Source organism: Lynx canadensis, chromosome C1 (assembly GCF_007474595.2).
Source record: "Lynx canadensis isolate LIC74 chromosome C1, mLynCan4.pri.v2, whole genome shotgun sequence".
In the NCBI taxonomy this organism is placed as follows: Eukaryota; Metazoa; Chordata; class Mammalia; order Carnivora; family Felidae; genus Lynx; species Lynx canadensis.
The window spans coordinates 117,632,351-117,650,444 of record NC_044310.1 but is presented as its reverse complement, the minus strand read 5'-3'; the positions used below and the strand labels follow the sequence as shown (position 1 = coordinate 117,650,444).

At 36.9% G+C, this 18,094-nt stretch overlaps 1 protein-coding gene across 1 annotated transcript in view; it reads left to right on the top strand.

Annotated features, from left to right (window-relative positions):
* The window catches only part of EPB41L5 (erythrocyte membrane protein band 4.1 like 5), a 142,109-nt gene that overhangs the window by 15,900 nt on the left and 108,115 nt on the right, over positions 1 to 18,094 (top strand). The window contains 1 exon segment of the mRNA XM_030325470.1: positions 9,315 to 9,419. Within this exon segment, the coding sequence (XP_030181330.1) occupies positions 9,315 to 9,419 (105 nt within the window).

The window sequence follows — 18,094 nt, the reverse complement described above, 5'->3', positions numbered from 1 at the left end:
TTAGGCAGTTGTATGCACATTATGAAATGCTTGCCATAAGTGTAATTACCATCTGTTACCAAACAAAGTTATTACACTATTTTTCCAATGCTGTGCTTTTCATCACTGTGATTATTTATTTTATAACTGGAAGTTTGTATATCTGGGTCCCCTTCACCTATTTTTTTTTTTTTAATTTTTTTCCACGTTTTTATTTATTTTTGGGACAGAGAGAGACAGAGCATGAACGGGGGAGGGTCAGAGAGAGAGGGAGACACAGAATCGGAAACAGGCTCCAGGCTCTGAGCCATCAGCCCAGAGCCCGACGCGGGGCTCGAACTCACGGACCGCGAGATCGTGACCTGGCTGAAGTCGGACGCTTAACCGACTGCGCCACCCAGGCGCCCCCCTTCACCTATTTGACCCATCCCACCCACCTACCTCCCCTTTGGCAATCATTAACTTATCCTCTGTATTCATGAATCTGTTTGTTTTTTTGTGTGTTTTGTTCATTTGGTTTTTAGATTGTGCACATAAGTGAAATTATATGGTATTTGTTTTCCTGTGTCTGACTTATTTCACTTCGTATAATACCCTCTAGGTCCATCCATGTTGTCACAGATGGCAAGAATTCATTCTTTTTTTTTTATGACTGAGTAATATTCCATTGTGTATATACACCACATCTTCTTTATTGATTTATCTATTGGTGGACATTTAGGTTGGTTCCATATCTTGGCTATTGTAAATACTGCAGTAAACATAGGGGTGCATATATCTTTTTGACAAGCATTTTTGTTTGTGTAAGTACTCACCAGTGGAATTACTGGATTATATGGTATTTCTGTTTTTAGTTTTTTGAGGAACCTTCCTACTGTTTTCCATAGTGGCTATACGACTTTATATTCCCACTAGCAGTGCATGAGGGTTCCCTTTTCCTGCACATCCTTATTTCTGCCCAACACTTATTTCTTGTCTTTTTTGATACTAGACATTCTGATAGGTGTGAGGTGATAACTCAACTGTGGTTTTGATTTGCATTTCCCTGAGGGTTAGTGATGTTGAGTATATTTTCATGTGTCTGTTGGCCATCTGGATGGCTTCTTTGAAAAATTGTCTATTCATGTCCTCCATTTTTTAATTGAATTATTTGTTTTTTGGGTGTTTAGTTTTATGAGTTCTTTATATATTTTGGGTATTAACATCTTGTTGGACATATCATTTGCAAGTATCTTCTCCTAGTCGGTAGGTTTCCTTTTCATTTTGTTGATGGTTTCTTTCACTGTGCAAAGGTTTTTTAGTTTGATATAGTTCTAATGTTTATTTTTGTTTTGTTTCTCTTGTGTGAGGAGGGTTATCCAGAAAAATATTCCTAAGGTCAGTATCTGAGAGATTACTGCCTATATTTTCTTTTGGAAGTTTTATGGTTTCAGGTCTCACAGTTAGGTCTTTAATCCATGTTGAGTTAATTTTTGTATATGGTATAAGATAGTGGTCTTGTTTCATTCTTTTGCATATGACTATCCTGTTTACCCAGTCCCATTTATTGAAGAGAGTGTCTTTCCCCTAGTGTATATTTTTGCTTCATTTGTTGTAGATTAATTAGGCATATAAGCATGGATTTATTTCTGGGTTCTCTGTCCTTTTCCATTGATCTATGTGTCTGTTTTTGTGCCAGTACCATACTGCTTTTGTTAATATAGCTTTGTAGTATAAAAAAATAGCTTTGTAGTGTAGTTTCAAGTTTGAGGTTGTGAGATCTCCAGCCTTGTTCTTTCTCAAGATAGCTTTGGTTATGGTCATTTGATTTATGATGAGGGTTCCAGAGCCATTTATTGGGGGAAAGAATAGTCTTTTCAACCAGTGGTGGTAGGAGAACTGGATAGCCATATATGAGAGAATAAAGTGAAGTTGAAACTTTAGCTGACACCATATACAAAAGTTAACTCAAAATGGACCAAAGACCTAAACATAAAAGATAAGACGATAAAACTCTTAAAACAAAATGTAGGGATAAATCTTCATGACCTTGGATTTGGTTTTTTAGGTATGACATGAAAAACATGGACAACAAAATAAAAAAAATAAGTTGGACTTTTATCAAAATGAAGAACTTTTGTGTCTCAAAGGCCATCATCAAGAAACTGAAAAGATTCTCAGAATGGGAAAGAGTATTTGTAGGTTACATATTTGATAAGCACTTACGTCTAGAATATATAAAGAACTGTTAGAACCCAATAATAAAAAGACAACCCAATTAAATTTTTTTTATGTTTATTTATTTTTGAGAGACAGAGCAGGAGTTGGGGGCGGTGGGCAGGGAGCAAAGAGAGGGAGACACGGAATTCGAAGCAGGCTCCAGGCTCCGAGCTGTCCACACAGAGCCTGACGTGGGGCTCCAACCATGAACCATGAGATCATGACTTGAGCCGAAGTTGGATGCTTAACCAACTGAGCCACCCAGGCGTCCCAAAGACAACACACTGAAAATGGGCAATGGGGTGCCTAGGTGGCTTGGTCTGTTAAGTGTCCAACTCTTGATTTGGGCTCAGGTCGTGATTTTATGGTCGTGAGATTGAGCCCCGTGTCAGGCTCCACACTGGGATGGAGCCTGCTTAGGATTCTCTCTCTCTCCCTCTCCGTCTGCTTCTCTGCTCACACTCTCTCTTTAAGAAAAAAAAAAAAAAAAAAGAGGATGGGGGGTGAAGGATCTGAATAGACCCTTCTCCAAATAAGATATGCAAATGACCGATAGGCACATGAAATGATGCTTGACATCATTAGTCAGCAGAGAAATGCAAATCACAACCATGGTGAGATACTACATGTCAACTGTGAAAGTTAAAATGAAGCTGTCAGATAATACTAAGTGTTGGTGAGAATGTGGAGAAACTTTAACACTCTTACATTTTTGACAGTCCTATAAATTGTACATCTGCTTTGGAATAAAGCCTACAGTTCCTCAGGTGATTAAACATAGTTACCATGTGACCCAGCAATTCTACTTTTAGGTATGTATCCAAGAGAATTGAAAACATAGGTTTAGACAAAAACTTGTACACAGATGATCATAACAGTGTTATTCTTACTATCCAAAAGGTGGGAAAAAAAACCCCAGCTATCTCTCAAAAGTTGAATGGATAAACAAAATGTGTTATATCCAAATATGGGATATTATTTGGCCATGAAGGAAATGAAGTTCTGACACATGCTACATGGGTGAACTTTGAAAACATTGGCTGGGTGAAAGAAGCCAGTCACAAAGGACCACATATTATATGATTCCATTTATATGAAAGTCCAGAATAAAGAAATCTATATGAAAAAAAAGTGTAGATTAGTGGTTTGGTGGTTGCCTAGGGCAGATGGGTAGGGACTGAGGGAGTGGTGGGAATGGTGGTTGGAGCAAAAGCTAAAAAATACAAGGTTTCTTTTTGAGGTATGAAGATGTTCTGAAATTGTGATGGTTGTACATATCTGTGATTATACCTTTGAATTTTGTACTTAAAAAACATTAATGTTTATTTTTGAGAGACAGAGTGTGAGTCAGAGAGGGGCAGAGAGAGAGAGGGAGACACGAAATCCAGGCTCTGAGCTGTCAGCACAGAGCCCAACATGGGGCTCAAACTCACAAACCATGAGATCATGACCTGAGCCAAAGTCAAACACTTAACTGACGGAGCCACCTAGGTGCCCCTGAAGTTAGTACTTTTAATAGGTGAATGATATGTGAATTATATCTCACACCTGTTTTTAAAGATGCATGGAATTTTGCATACTTGTGTTATATTCCATTTAACGTTTTTTTTTAGTACTCAAGAGATGATTTAGAGTTGATTTCCTTGATTCATTACAGGAAAACAAAATCTGGAGACTGAATATTAATGAAGGCACACGACGATGGGGCTGTGGACTAATCGTGGCAGTGAGACTGCAGGAGAAGGAATGCTTAGTACATGGATATGGTGCAGGGAAGAAAGTGGAGATCAGACCTGAGTAAAATACAATTTCGCTGTGGTGGAGTGGGGGATATTGATTGTGTGGAAGATCATGAGAGCATAGTCTGCTGTCACTGAGAGAGGAGTAAAAGAATGAAGCGGAAAAAGGAGGGCCCTATGATGGAGTGGTGCAATGATGTGTTTAGAAGCCAGATTTAGAGGGCTTAAAGCAGGGGAGCCTAGGTGGCTCAGTCAGGTAAGCCTCCAACTCTCTTGGTTTCAGCTCGGGTCATGATTTCTTGGTTTGTGAGTTCAAACGCGTGCTGACACTGTGGAGCCTGCTTGGTATTCTCTCTCTCCTTTCTCCTTCTCTTTCTGCTCCTCCCTTGCTCGCATGCTCTGTCTCTCTCTCTCTCTCTCAAAATAAGTAAACTTAAAAAATCTCTAAAAAAGGAAATAGAGGATTTAAGGGAATTATTGGGGACAATCTTATATTTTTTGGACCTCTTTTAGTCCCTTGTACCTAGTAGGTGCTTAATCAGTATTATTTAGTTATGAAGGGAAGTTGAAGAATTGCCATGAGATTTGGCGGTAACAGGAAGGAAGGAAATAACAGCATCTAGAGAATGGCTAGATAGAGGAGATCTGAGTTTGTTAAATGAATAGGAAAAATGTTTCTCAGAAATTGGTTTTATATACATAGGTGGAGATTATAGAGTGAGTATTCTAGAAAGCACTGCCATCCTTTGCTGGGAAAGATGGAAGGCTGATGAAAAGGTAATATCTTGATGGTCTTAATCTTCAGAAAACAGGATGTCAAGTGAGGCGGTGACCTGGAATAATTTATTAGGAGAAAAGAAGAATATAAGCAGCAAGTGATGGTCTAGATGGAGCTGAACAATGAATTTGTAGTGGGTCAGGAGGTGGGTGAAGCAGGTAAAAGAGGACTAAGAAGGGGCGCCTGGGTGGCGCAGTCGGTTAAGCGTCCGACTTCAGCCAGGTCACGATCTCGCGGTCCGGGAGTTCGAGCCCCGCATCAGGCTCTGGGCTGATGGCTCAGAGCCTGGAGCCTGTTTCCGATTCTGTGTCTCCCTCTCTCTCTGCCCCTCCCCCGTTCATGCTCTGTCTCTCTCTATCCCAAAAATAAATAAACGTTGAAAAAAAAAATTTAAAAAAAAAAAAAAAAAAAAAAAAAAAAAAAAAAGAGGACTAAGAAGTGCAAACTTCCAGTTATAAAATTAATAAATTAGGGTGACAAAAGTAGAGCATAGGGAATATAGTCAATCATATTGGAATAACTTTGTATGGTGACGATGATAACTACACTTACTGTGGTGAGCGTTTTGTACTTTATGTAATGGTTCAATCACTATGCTGTATGCCTAAAACTAATGTAATGTTGTATTTTAACTATACTTCAGTAAAATTTTTCTTTTAAATGTGTACAAAGGACTTGAATAGATATTTCTCTAAGAAAATATGCAGATGGCCAATAAGCACCTGAAAGTATGCTCAACATCACCATTAGGGCATTAGGGAAATGCAAATCAAAATCACGTCCTTTCGCATCCATTAGGATGGCTGTATCAAACAAAACCAAGCAAAACAACCCCAGAAAATAACAAATGTTGGTGAGGATGTGGAGAAATTAGAATCTTATGAATTGCTGGTGGGAATGCAAAATGGTACAGCTACTATGGAAAACAATTGGGCAGTTCCTCAAAAGTTAAAAACATAGGGTTATCATATTCCACTCCTAAGTACATTCCCAAAAGTATTGAAAGCAGGGAGTCAAACAGATACTTGTATACCAGTGTTCATAGCAGTATTCACAATAGCTAAAAGGTGGAAGCAACCCAGATGTTTATCAGCAGATGACCAGATAAACGATACGGTATATACATACAATGGAATATTACTCGGTTTTAAAAAGGAATGAAATTTTGAAACCTGCTACAACATGGATGAACCTTGAAAACATTATGCTAAGTGAGATAAGCCAGACACAAAAGGACATATACTGTATGATTCTACTTATGTGATGTATGTAAAATGGGCAAATTCATGAGCCACATAAAGTAGGAAAGAGGTTATTAGGGGTTAAAGGGAGGGAGTGTGAAAAATGGTTGTTTAATGGGTACAGAGTTTCTGATTGGTATTATGATAAGTTCTGGAAATGAAGGGTGGTGACAGTTGTACACATTGGGAATATGTTTAATGACATTGAATTGTATATGTTAAAATGGTAAATTTAGTTATGTTAAAAAAAAAAAGAAATGGAGACTGATGCTTGTTAAGTGGGATCAGTGTACTGGAAGTTCCCATTGTAGTTGGAGAATCTAGGCATTGAGAGTAATTTTGTGAACAAGATAGAGATGAGGTTGTGATAAGAAGTTGGGGGTATCTAATTACTGATCTGAGAGGTGACATTCCAGTTAAAATCTGGGTGTGGTGTGTAACCTTAGGAAATTGGAGCTTGGGAGAGAGCAAAATGCAAATTCTAGCCTTGTCATTTTTGTAGCTATGCAATGGAGTCATATTACTAAAGCCTTCTGAACTTTTTCTATGTTATGTATTTATTAAATGGACAAATAAGCCATAATCATCAGGATAATTGGGAGTATTAAATAAACACATGTTTAAGAAAAAGAGTAGAAGTGCTGGCACTTAGGTAGGAAACTTAGAAAAATAGAGGACAAATATTTGAGGAAATAATAGATTGTTTTCCCAGAATTAAAGGGAGATGAAAGATCTCAGATTTAAAAGGCCCAATAGAATACAATATAGAGATGAGGAAAAAACCACACTTAGACACATTGTATTGAAATTTAAGACTATCAGAGATCGAGAAGTTTAAAAGCTAACCAAGAATTAATAACATTAAGGACCAGAATTCGAATTGTCATCACACTTTTCAACAGCACATAAGCTGTAAGAAGATGAAAGAGTAATACGTTTTGAGTATTGAACAGTGTTGAAAGAAAATAACTCTGAACCTTAAATTTTATAAGGTGACAATAAGCATTCAAGTATAAAAGCATGTTGAAAATACTCTCAAACATAGAAGACCTTTAAAGATAGGCCGTACAAAGTCCCACATGGAGAACATTTCTGTAGGAAGAACTTAAACGAGTGGAGAAACAAATCTAGCAGATGCTGTTAGGTATGTGTGATGTACAAATGTAAGATGTATAAAGAATGATCAAAATACCAAAATAAAGATTGTCATCTTAAAAAAAATTAGCCATGACCAAAGAAAAGAAATAGAGAAAGTATGCTCATTGACATGAGGATTGGATGGAGGGGAAATGATGGGCATGAGGGCATTGTAAAGTTCTTCTCTTGATAAAGGGATATATGGATAGCACTTTTATTTATCAAAAAGAAAGATTGTAAAAAGTGCAGGAAAAGCAAAAATACAAGTTGTATTTTAAGGATGTCAGTTAAAAGACAGTTTGATGACTGAGTAAAATATATAGATCTATAGATATATATAATTTTACAAGAAATACCTATGTCATAATTTAAAATTACATAGGAGGAGAGGCATGGTTAGGATGTTTATGAAAATTGTTGAAAATTGAGGATCTTAACAATGCTTTTGCTTATGTGGGTTATAGCTATCAATAGTTACCCTATTAGAATTTAAAACTGAAAATTTTTAAAAATAATTTTAAGACAGCAAAAAATAGGGGTCCCTGGGTGGCTCAGTCCGTTGAGTGTCTGACTCTTGATTTCCTCTCAGGTCATGATCTCATGATTTGAGGGATCGAGCCCTGTGTTGGGCTGTGTGCTGACAGCATGGAGCCTGCTTGGAATTCATTCATGTTCGTTCTCTCTCTCTCTCTCTCTCTCTCTCTCTCTCTCTCTCTCTCTCCCCTCCCTCCTTCCCTCCCTCCCTCCTTCTCCCTCTCTCTCCTCTCCCTCTCTCTCCTCTCTCTCCCTCTCTCCCTCTCTCTCTCACTCCCCCCACTCTCACCACGCGCTTGCGTGCACACTCTCTCTCTCTTTCTTAAAATAAATACTCTTTAAAAAACCTAAAACAGCCATAAAATAACCCTTGTATGTTATTAATAACATACAAGTATTTTTGTGAAAAATAACTATCTTACTAAACAAAAGAATTTAGTGAGAAGAGTAATTGTCTTATGCACTTTTGCATATCTCATTAATGTCTGGTCTAATAGAACATACTTAGGTTCTGGTTTCTGCTTCTGCATTTACTGTGTTGCAGTATGTTGTTTTGATTGAGTTACACGGGGAGAATCCTAGGACCTTGAGGATCTTTTGAAAGTATCTGGAGGAACCCTTGGGTCCTGAGACCACACTTTGAGAACTGCGTTTTCCATACACGTTTCTTTGCTTATTATCTACCTTCCCCTGCCATTTGTGTCTTCCGCATTGATGACAGTATTATCTCATTGTCCTGTATTTCCTCCCATGTTCCAGTTTTGTTTTTGCCATTTTCTACCTTACATTGTTTTCCAGTTTAAGGCTGATCTCCAAGACTGATGATTCTAGTCTCTTATGACTATCTCTTCTCTAAAATCTGTTGGCAAATACACAGTTCCACATGATTCGTACGTTAGTGTTTTAAGTTTTCTTATGTATTTTCTCTCTCCAGTTACATTATAGAGCTCTTTTGAAGTAGGGACTCTAAAAATTAACAAGATAAGAGTTTGTCCTTATGCACAATGTTCAGTACAAGATAATAATTATTGGTTGATAGGAAGTAACACTTTCCATGAAAGTGCAGATAGATCATAAATTCTCTTTTGGCTTTAAATAGTTTATTGGGAAATTATAGTATCTTACCCGTTACTTGATACATGGTAGTATTTTTGGTATTGCAAGTAATGTTTTTTTACTTTATTTTTTAAATTTAACTTAATTGAAAAATTTTAATTTTTTTTTTTTTTTAATGTTTATTCAGTTTTGAGAGAGCGCAAGCTGGGGAGGGCAGAGAGAGGGAGACACAGAACCTGAAGCAGGCTCTAGGCTCTGAGCTGTCAGCACAGAGCCCAACACGGGGCTCAAACTCATGAACCGTGAGATCATGTCCAGAGCCAAAGTTGACACTTAACCGACTGAGCCATCCAGACACTCCCCAAAAAAATTTTTTTAAGTTTATTTTGAGAGAAAACCAGAAGGGGAGGGACAGAGAAGGAGAGAGAGAGAATTCCAAGCAGTGTCAGCACTGTCAGCACAGAGCCCTACGTGGGGCTCAAACTCACGAATCCTGAGATCTTGACCTGAGCGAAAATCAAGAGTTGGATGCTTAACCAGCTAAACCACCCAGGCACCCTGCAAGTAATGTTTTTTTAAAATAGATCTTCAGTTCACACTTGTTGATCTTTAAAGTCATTTATTGATTAATTTATTTTCCTACCATTTCAGAAAAAAGCCAAAGGACAAGAGCTCTTTGATCAGATAATGTACCACTTGGACCTTATTGAAAGTGACTATTTTGGACTGAGATTTATGGATTCTGCACAAGTAGCAGTGAGTAGCTGTTTTTTTTTTGGAAATTCCAGTATGGGAGCAGAAATGGAAAATTTCAGATGATGTGCTAAGTGCTACCAGGCTACATATTCATATGTCATTCTCTTTTTCTTGTAATTTTCTTGTTCAAAAAAAAAAATGAGTTCTGGTCCTAGCCCATATTACTAGAGCATAATCTTTGCAGATGAGGGTAAGAAATCTGTCTTTTCAGTAACCACTGGGCTGGTTGTTGGGCGTACTAGAGTTTGAGAACCACTGTGCAATGGAAAGGGTGATAGAATGGGAGTATTGTGGGTTCTTGGGTAAGTGATGGAAGTTACTGATTTGCAAATTAAGGTGAATAGAGTAAGTTATCTTCAAGATCCCTTTCTGATCTGTGATTCTGTAGCTATAAATGTTCTTTGACATGTGCATTTTATTATTACTGGGTTTTTTTGAGTGAGTGAGAGAGAGAGAGGAAGAGAAAACGAGCTGGGAAGGGGCAGAGAGAGGGAGAGAGAGAATCTTAAGCAACTCCACGCCCAGCGTGGAGCCCGATGTGGGGCTCGAACTCATGATCATGAGATCATGACCTGAGCTGAAATCAAGAGTTGGATGCTTAGCTGACTGAGCCACCCAGGTGATCCTGACCTGTGCATTTTATTATTAAAAAAAAATTTTTTTTAATGTTTATTCATTTTTGAGAAAAAGATTTATATAAATTTGTTTATTAAACTTTTTATTTTGTTATTTTTTTTAATGTTTATTCATTTTTGAGAGAGAGAGAGAGAGCATGAGTGGAAGAGGGGCAGAGACAGAGAGGGAGAAACAGAATCTGAAGCAGGCTCCAGGCTCTGAGATATCAGCACAAAGGCCGATGCGGGGCTCTAACTCATGAGCCATGAGATCATGACCTGAGCCAAGTTGGTTGCTTAACCCACTGAGCCACCCAGGTGTCCCCTGACCTGTGCATTTTAGATGAGAGAACAGCATATGTAATAGGGTAGGAAGTTGGAGGCTTTTCAAAGATCTGAGTACCATTGGGATTTGACTGGAGGGTATTTGAGAGAAAGTAAGTAGTAGATGATAAGATTGTAAGGTGGGTTAGTGGCTATATCATCCAAAGTGAATACCAAAACTATTAAATAATAAATAGGCAGTATTTATTCCGTAATAATTGGCATTAGGAGCTTTTCAAGCCAGGAGGTTATATTTTGCTTCAGAAAGCATTATATAGAAATATTGAGTAGGATTATTTGGAATGGGCAGAGATTGAAGTCAGGAGTCATTGCAAACACTGGGGATAAAAGTAATGTTAAGGCCTGGAATAGGACATTCATAGTAGCAAGGAGAGGGAGGATGTAGAGATAAGGATATCAAAACATTAAGCCTTGTTTTCTGGAAGTCTGTGATGGAGGGCGATGTGTGTGTATGTGCTTAGTGACACATTAATTGTCATGTCTAGGACTCATAGGAACAATATATAAGACATCTCAAGTTCTTTTTGGAGCGGGACATTCATTCATTTGGTGTGATTAATAAATTAACTAGAATACCTCTATAAGATGCTATTAAAAACTCTTTTGGAGATGGCTTATCCGTAGTTGGTTTTATAGAGTATCTTGGCTAAATTTATAGCTGTTAATAATGTTAGCTGTAATTTTTTTCTCTGATTTCCCTACTCCTAGTCTCCCTTCCTGGGTTAAAAGAAATTAAGCATGAGCATTTAGCAACAGACTATTGGTTAGGTAAATTTTGACACACTTGTACAGTGGAATACTCTGCAGCTCATTAAAAATCGTGATTTTTTTTTGGGGTGCCTGGGTGGCTCAGTCGGTTAAGCATCCGACTTTGGCTCAGGTTATGATCTCACAGTCCATGAGTTTGAGCCCCACGTCAGGCTCTGTGCTGACAGCTCAGAGCCCGGAGCCTGTTTCAGATTCTGTGTCTCCCTCTCTCTGCCCCTCCCCCATTCATGCTCTGTCTCTCTCTGTCTCAAAAATAAATAAAGGTTAAAAAAAAATTTTTTTTTTTAAAATCGTGATTTTTTTAAGTATACTAATTGGCATAAAATGATGTCAAGAAGAGAATTACATAACAGTATGAGTTTTTCAATTTTTAAATAAGTGGACATATGTACACATATACGTGAAAAAATTTGCAAAACTCTTTTCTGTAGTTTTAGTGTTTTTATCTCTGGATGGAATTTGTGTGGGAGGTGTTTTATTTTTCTTCTTAATGTTGTTTCTCTTTGATTAGACTAAATCCATCAAGGGCAGGGAATGAGCGTAACCTCTGTTGCTCGGCATGTAGCAGACACACAAACCATTTATTGAATTAAATTCTGGTGCACTGCTTATTTGATATAAAGGCTTTGTTGACTCTTGGGTTTAATATCATTCACTAGTCATCTTTCAAATAATAGAATTACAGTCTTGCAAGCAATGAAAAAATAAATGATGTTAGGGATAAATAATTCGTAGCATCCTGTTTTTTGAGGGGTTGTAGAAGAAGAGGTCGAAATATGCTAACATTAAGTTTCAAGTACCTTCTTTCCTTAAGATCTACAAATACAGTAGTCTCTCCTTTTCTGTGGTTTCGCTTTCCATGGTTTCATTTACCCATGTTCAACCCCAGTTTGGAAGCAGATGATCCTCCTTCTGACATATTGTCAGAAGGTCACTGGTAGCCCAGCGCTACATCACAACGCTTACAACATTCACCTCACTTCATCTCATCATGTAGGCATTTTATCATCTCACAGCATCACACAAAAAAAGATGAATACAGTATAAGATATTGTGAGAGAGAGAGAGAGAGAGACCACATTCACAGAACTTTTATTGTGGTATATTATAATTGTTCTATTTTATTATTGTTATTAATACCTTATTGTGCCTAATTCATACATTTAGTTTTATTATAGGTATGTATGTGTAGGAAAACATAGCATATGTTGGGTTCGGTAGTTAGTCTGTGTGGTTTCAGACATCCACTGGAGGTCTTGGAATGTATCTCCCACAGATAAGGGGGACTGTTGTCATTGGGAAAGAAATAGACACTTCTTTCTATTCTAAGAAGTGGCCATTGCTAAGTTGTATTCTTTGCTCTTTGTTAATATCAATAATCACTGAATTGCTAGATCCATTACTGTTTCTTCCCTCATTTGACACACGTATTGTGCCTTTCTTCTGGTTCTAACAAGTTTTTGGTAAAGCCAGCATTAGAACTCCCCCCCCCCCCCCCAGTTTTTAAAGTTTTATTTATTTAAGGGGCGCCTGGGTGGCTTAGTTGGTAAAGCGTTTGACTCTTGATTTTGGCTCAGGTCATGATCCTGTGGTTTGTGAGATTGAGGCCTGTATTGGGCTCTACAGTGATGACGTGTATCCTGCTGCTGATTCTCTCTCTTCCTTTCTTTGCCCCTCCCCCGTTGCACATGCGCACATGCGCTCTCTTTCTCTCAAAATAGACTTTAAAAAAAAAATGAAGTTTTATTTAAATCATCTGTACACCCCACATGGGGCTTGAACTCGTGACCTTATGATCAAGAATCGCATGCACCCCTAACTGAGCCAAGCAGGTGCCCCAGAACTTTTAACCTGTGCTCTTTTTAGTTCTAGTTTATCCTTCCCAATGCCCAGAAATCTAGGCATTAAAATTAAAGTTAAGTAAGAGTTATTTTTAGTTAAGGTTTTTGCTGTCACTAGAATACTCTGGAGTTGAACTAGAAGGACAGTAGCTGGTAGATGAAAGCTATTCAAAATGAGCTCTAGATAAACCTTTAATTATTCTTAAACTGCTAACTCATGATTCTCCAATTTTATGACATCAGTAAATAGAGAAGACTTTCCGGTATTTGTCACATGACCAGATTTAACCCCAGAATGAAACAAAATTGATACCTTGCAAACAGTTCAGTTTGTTGGTGAAGATAGTGAACTTGATAGATCAAGTGGACTTTTTGGCCAGGATCATCTGTGTAAATTAAGTTAGTCCTATGATTTTCACATCTGTTTGTCAAATTTAGTGTGTAGACCTAAATGTAGAATCCAAAGAAGGTTGAGGCAGGGTAAAAAAAATAAAATGACTGAGGGCCCTAATACCAAAACCAGATCCAGACACTACGAAAAAAAGGACTACAGGGCAATAGCTCTGGTGAACAAAGATACAAAAATCCTCAACAAATATTAGCATATTAATATGTATTAATATGTAAACATATGTATGTATATAATATATATATAATACATATATACATACTGAACTGAATCAAGAGTTGAACACTTAACTGAGCTACCCAGGTGCCCCTGTTTCTTTTAATTAAGAAAGTTTTTTTAAAATTTTAAACATTTAAAAAAATATATATCAATAACATTTTTACAGAAACAGAACAAATAATCCTAAAATTTGTTTGGAACCACAAAAAACCCCAAATGGCTAAAACAGTCTTAAAAAGGAAAAACTAAATTGGAAGTACCACGCTTCTAGATTTCAAGTACATTACAAAGTTGTAGTAATCATAACAGTATGATATCGGCACAAAAGTAGACACATAGATCAATGGAACGGGATAGAAAGCCCAGAAACAAGCCCACAAATATGGTCAATTAGTCTTTCACAGAAGAGTCAAGAATATGCATTGGGAAAAAGACAGTCTCTTTGACAAATGGTGTTGGGAAAACTGGACAGCTACATGCAAAAGAATGAAGCTGGTCCACTTTCTTCTACCATACACAAAAATGAACTCAAAATGGATTAAAGACCTAATGTGAGACCTGAAACCATAAAAATCCTGGAAAAGAGCACAGGCAGTAATTTTTCCGACATCAGCTATAGCAGCACTTTTTTAGATATGTTTCCATAAACAGGGGAAATAAAAATAAACTATTGGGACTACATCAGAATATAAAGCTTCTGCATAGCAAAGGAAATAATCAACAAAACGAAACACAGCCTATGAATGGGAGAATATATTTGCAAGTGACATATCTGATAAAGGCTTAATATCCAAAATATATAAAGAACTTACACACCTCAAAACTTAAAAAAACAAATTATCCAATTTAAAAAAATAGAAAACATGAACAGACATTTCTGTAAAGAAGACATTCAGATAGCCCACAGACACATGAAAAGATGCTCAACATCACTCATCAGGGAAATGCAAATCAAGACTGCAATGAGATATCACCTCACATCTGTCAGAATGGCTAAAATCAAAAACACAAGGAACAAGAAGTGTTGGTGAAGATGTTGAGAAAAAGAAACACTTGTGCACTGCTGGTGGCATTGCAAACTGGTGCAGCCATCGTGGAAAACGGTAAAGAGGTTCCTCAAAAGAGTGAAAATAGAACTACCATATGATCCAGTAATTACACTTTTGGTTATTTACCCACAGAATACAAAAACACTAATTCAAAAGGATACATACACCTCTGTGTTTATTGCAACATTATTTACAATATTCAAATTATGCAAGTAGCCCAAGTGTCCATCAATAGACTTAATAATATAAATGGAATATTATTCTGCCATTTACAACAACTTAGATGAACTAGAAAATATAATGCTAAGCTAAATAAGTCAGAGAATGACAAATACCATATGATTTCATTCAAATGTGGAACAAATGAGCAAAGAAAAAAAAAAGACAAACCAAGAAACAGACTCTTAATTATAGAGAACAAACTGATAGTTACCAGAGGAGAGGTGGGTGGGTGAAGTAGGTGATAGGGATTAATGAGAGCACTTACCACAATGAGCACTAAGTAATGTATAGAATTTTTGAATCACTGTATTGTACACCTGAAACTTAACACCGTATGTTAACACTCCTGGAATTAAATTAAAAACCTTGAAAAAATGATCAAGGAATTACATGTTACATTTTAATCTTGAATATATTGTATGCTTATATATGTAAAGTTAGTGTGTTAAAGTTTAGTTTATTCGTCATTTCACATCAGTCTAAAATATGTATGACTGGAATTATTCATCCATCATGGAGATAACCAAAGTTATATGATGAAACCGTAGTTTACTTTTTTTTCCTATGTACACATATGAATTTGCTGTTGTTAACTTTTGCTTATACCAGCTCATTTTATGTTCATATATAAATATTTGATTTGTAGCTGAAATAATGGCATACTTATATAAAAGTTGCAAGAACAGTGTAAATAACTATTTCTGTGGAACCATTTGAGAAAGAGCTGTAGATGTCTCATCACCCCTGAATTCTTTAGTGTATGTTTCCTACAAACAAGTATATTATGCATAACTCAGTACAACCATCAAAACTAGGAAGTTGACATTGTGACATTACCACCATCTAATCCACAGACTCCATTCAAATTTTGCCACTTGTCTCTACAGTGTCCTTTATAGCCAAAGGGTCTAGTTCGGTGGGATTCATGTTTTACATTCAGTTGTCAAATTTCTTTAGTTGCCTTCATCTTGGAATGCTGTGGTTCTTCATTCTTTCCTTAACTTCTATACTTTTGAAGATACAGGCCAGTTGTCTTATAAGCTCTCAGTTTGGGTTTGTCTGAAGTTTCCTCATGAACTAGATTAATCATAGACACTTTGACAGAAAAATAAATGAAGTGATGCTGTGTTCTTCTTATTCTATCAAGTAACATTTAATTTCATTTTGTCTCATTACAGGTGATATTCACTTTGATCCCTTGATTAAGGTGGTGTCTGCCAGGTGTCTCCATTATATTCTTTTTCTCTTTGTAATTAATAAGGTTGCTTGCTTGCTCGCTTGCTTATTTATTTGTTTATTTATTTAGTGCCGAAAAAGACCACTTTCTCATCAAACTTTCTGTTTATTTATGAACTAATGGATTCTTGTCTTAACCGGTGTGTTATCATTTGTAACTACTATTTCTTTTGATGCTCAAAGTTTCCCAAGTTTGGGTGGTGGGAACTGCTTCAAGATGGTTTCTGTGTTCTTTTAACACGCACCATCATTCTTTGGGTATTACCTTACTTTCTGGCCCAAGAATACGTTCCATGTTCATACTGTATTTCCCTGCTCTAGCCCTGGAATTTGCTAGTTCTCCAGTTGGCTTTGTGGTCAGACTTAGGGAATGTATGTTTACGTTTATTTCTGTAATCTTATATATAAATTGACACATTTGGTGCCACAAGGCTGATTGTAGTTTTTTTCCTTTCCCATATTTGCAGTTTTCTTCTACAGAAACCAGGGTTTGATTGTCATCAGGATGTTTACTTGAGTGATAACTCACTCTGGATGGAATCAATCTCTAACCTCTCCCTGTACAGATTCTGGCATTACCCTGACCACCTAATTACTTCTGGACTGAATTATTTGGGAAGAGGAAGCTTTTTATGTTCCAGTTACCTTATAAATACAGAGTAGTATATGAAGCACTTCTTTGGAAATAGTGTTGAAGAATGATTTTCCTAGAGGTATGGTTTAGAGTAGGAGGATTAGAGGGAAGAAAGAAAGCATGCTTGAGTAAAATATAGTAGGTTTTACTTGAGGTGGCCACATAACTTTTGCCTAAAGTAGGCCACATTTAAAACATTGAGATGTAATTTACACATCATAAAACTCACTTGCGGTTTTTAGTGTATTCACAGGGTTGTGCAGCCATCACATCACTATCTAATTCCAGAATATTTTCATTGCAAAAGAAACCCTACTTACATTAATGGTCTCTTCCCATTTCCCCTCTCCCACAGCCTCTGGCAAACACTAATCTTTCTGTTTGTATGGATGTACCTATTTTGAAAATTTCATGTAAATAGAATTACATAATATATAGCCTTTTGAGTCTGGGAATGTGCTTAAGCATAATATTTTCAAGGTTTGTATTGTGGCATCTCCCTATACTTGATCCTTATGGTTGAGTAATATTCTGTTGTATGGATATGCTACATTTTGTTTACTCAATTCATTGATGGACATTTGAGTTCATTCATTTTTGGCTCTTAGGAATAGTGCTGCTATTAACATTGTGTACGAATTTTTGCATGAGTATAATTTTCAGTTTCTTGGGTATGTATCTAGGAGTGAATTTGCTGGGGCATAAGGTAACTGTTTAACTTTTTGAGGAACTGCCAAACTTTTCCATAATGACTGTAGTATTCCACATTCTTTCCAGTAATGTGTGGGGGGTTCTGATTTCTCTGTGTCCTCACAAACACATTATTTCTTTCCTTTTTAATGTTTGTTTATTTTGAGAGAGAGTGCCAGTACCAGTGGGGAAGAGGGAGAGAGAGAATACCACGCAGGCTCCATGCTGTCAGCGCACAGTCCAACACGGGGCTCGATCCTGCAGACCGTGCGATCACGATGAGCCGAAATCAAGACTTGGATGCTTAACTGAGCTACTCAGGCACCCCCACAGTATTTCTTTTTTGATTCTAGCTATCCTAGTTGATATGAAGTGGTCCTATGTGGTTTTTGACTTGAACTTCCCTAAAGCCTAGTGATATTAAGTATCTTTTCATGTGCTTTTTTGGCTGTTTCTGTATCTTCTTTGGAAAAATGTCTATTCAGATCCTTTGCACATTTTAAAATTGGGTTATTTGTTTCTTTGTTGAGTTGTAAGAGTTCATATATTTTTTTCAGTAGTAGACATTTTTCAGATCTGTGATTTGCAAATATTTTTCCCCATTTTGTAGATTTTCTTTTTACTTTCTTGATAGTGTCCTTTGCACAT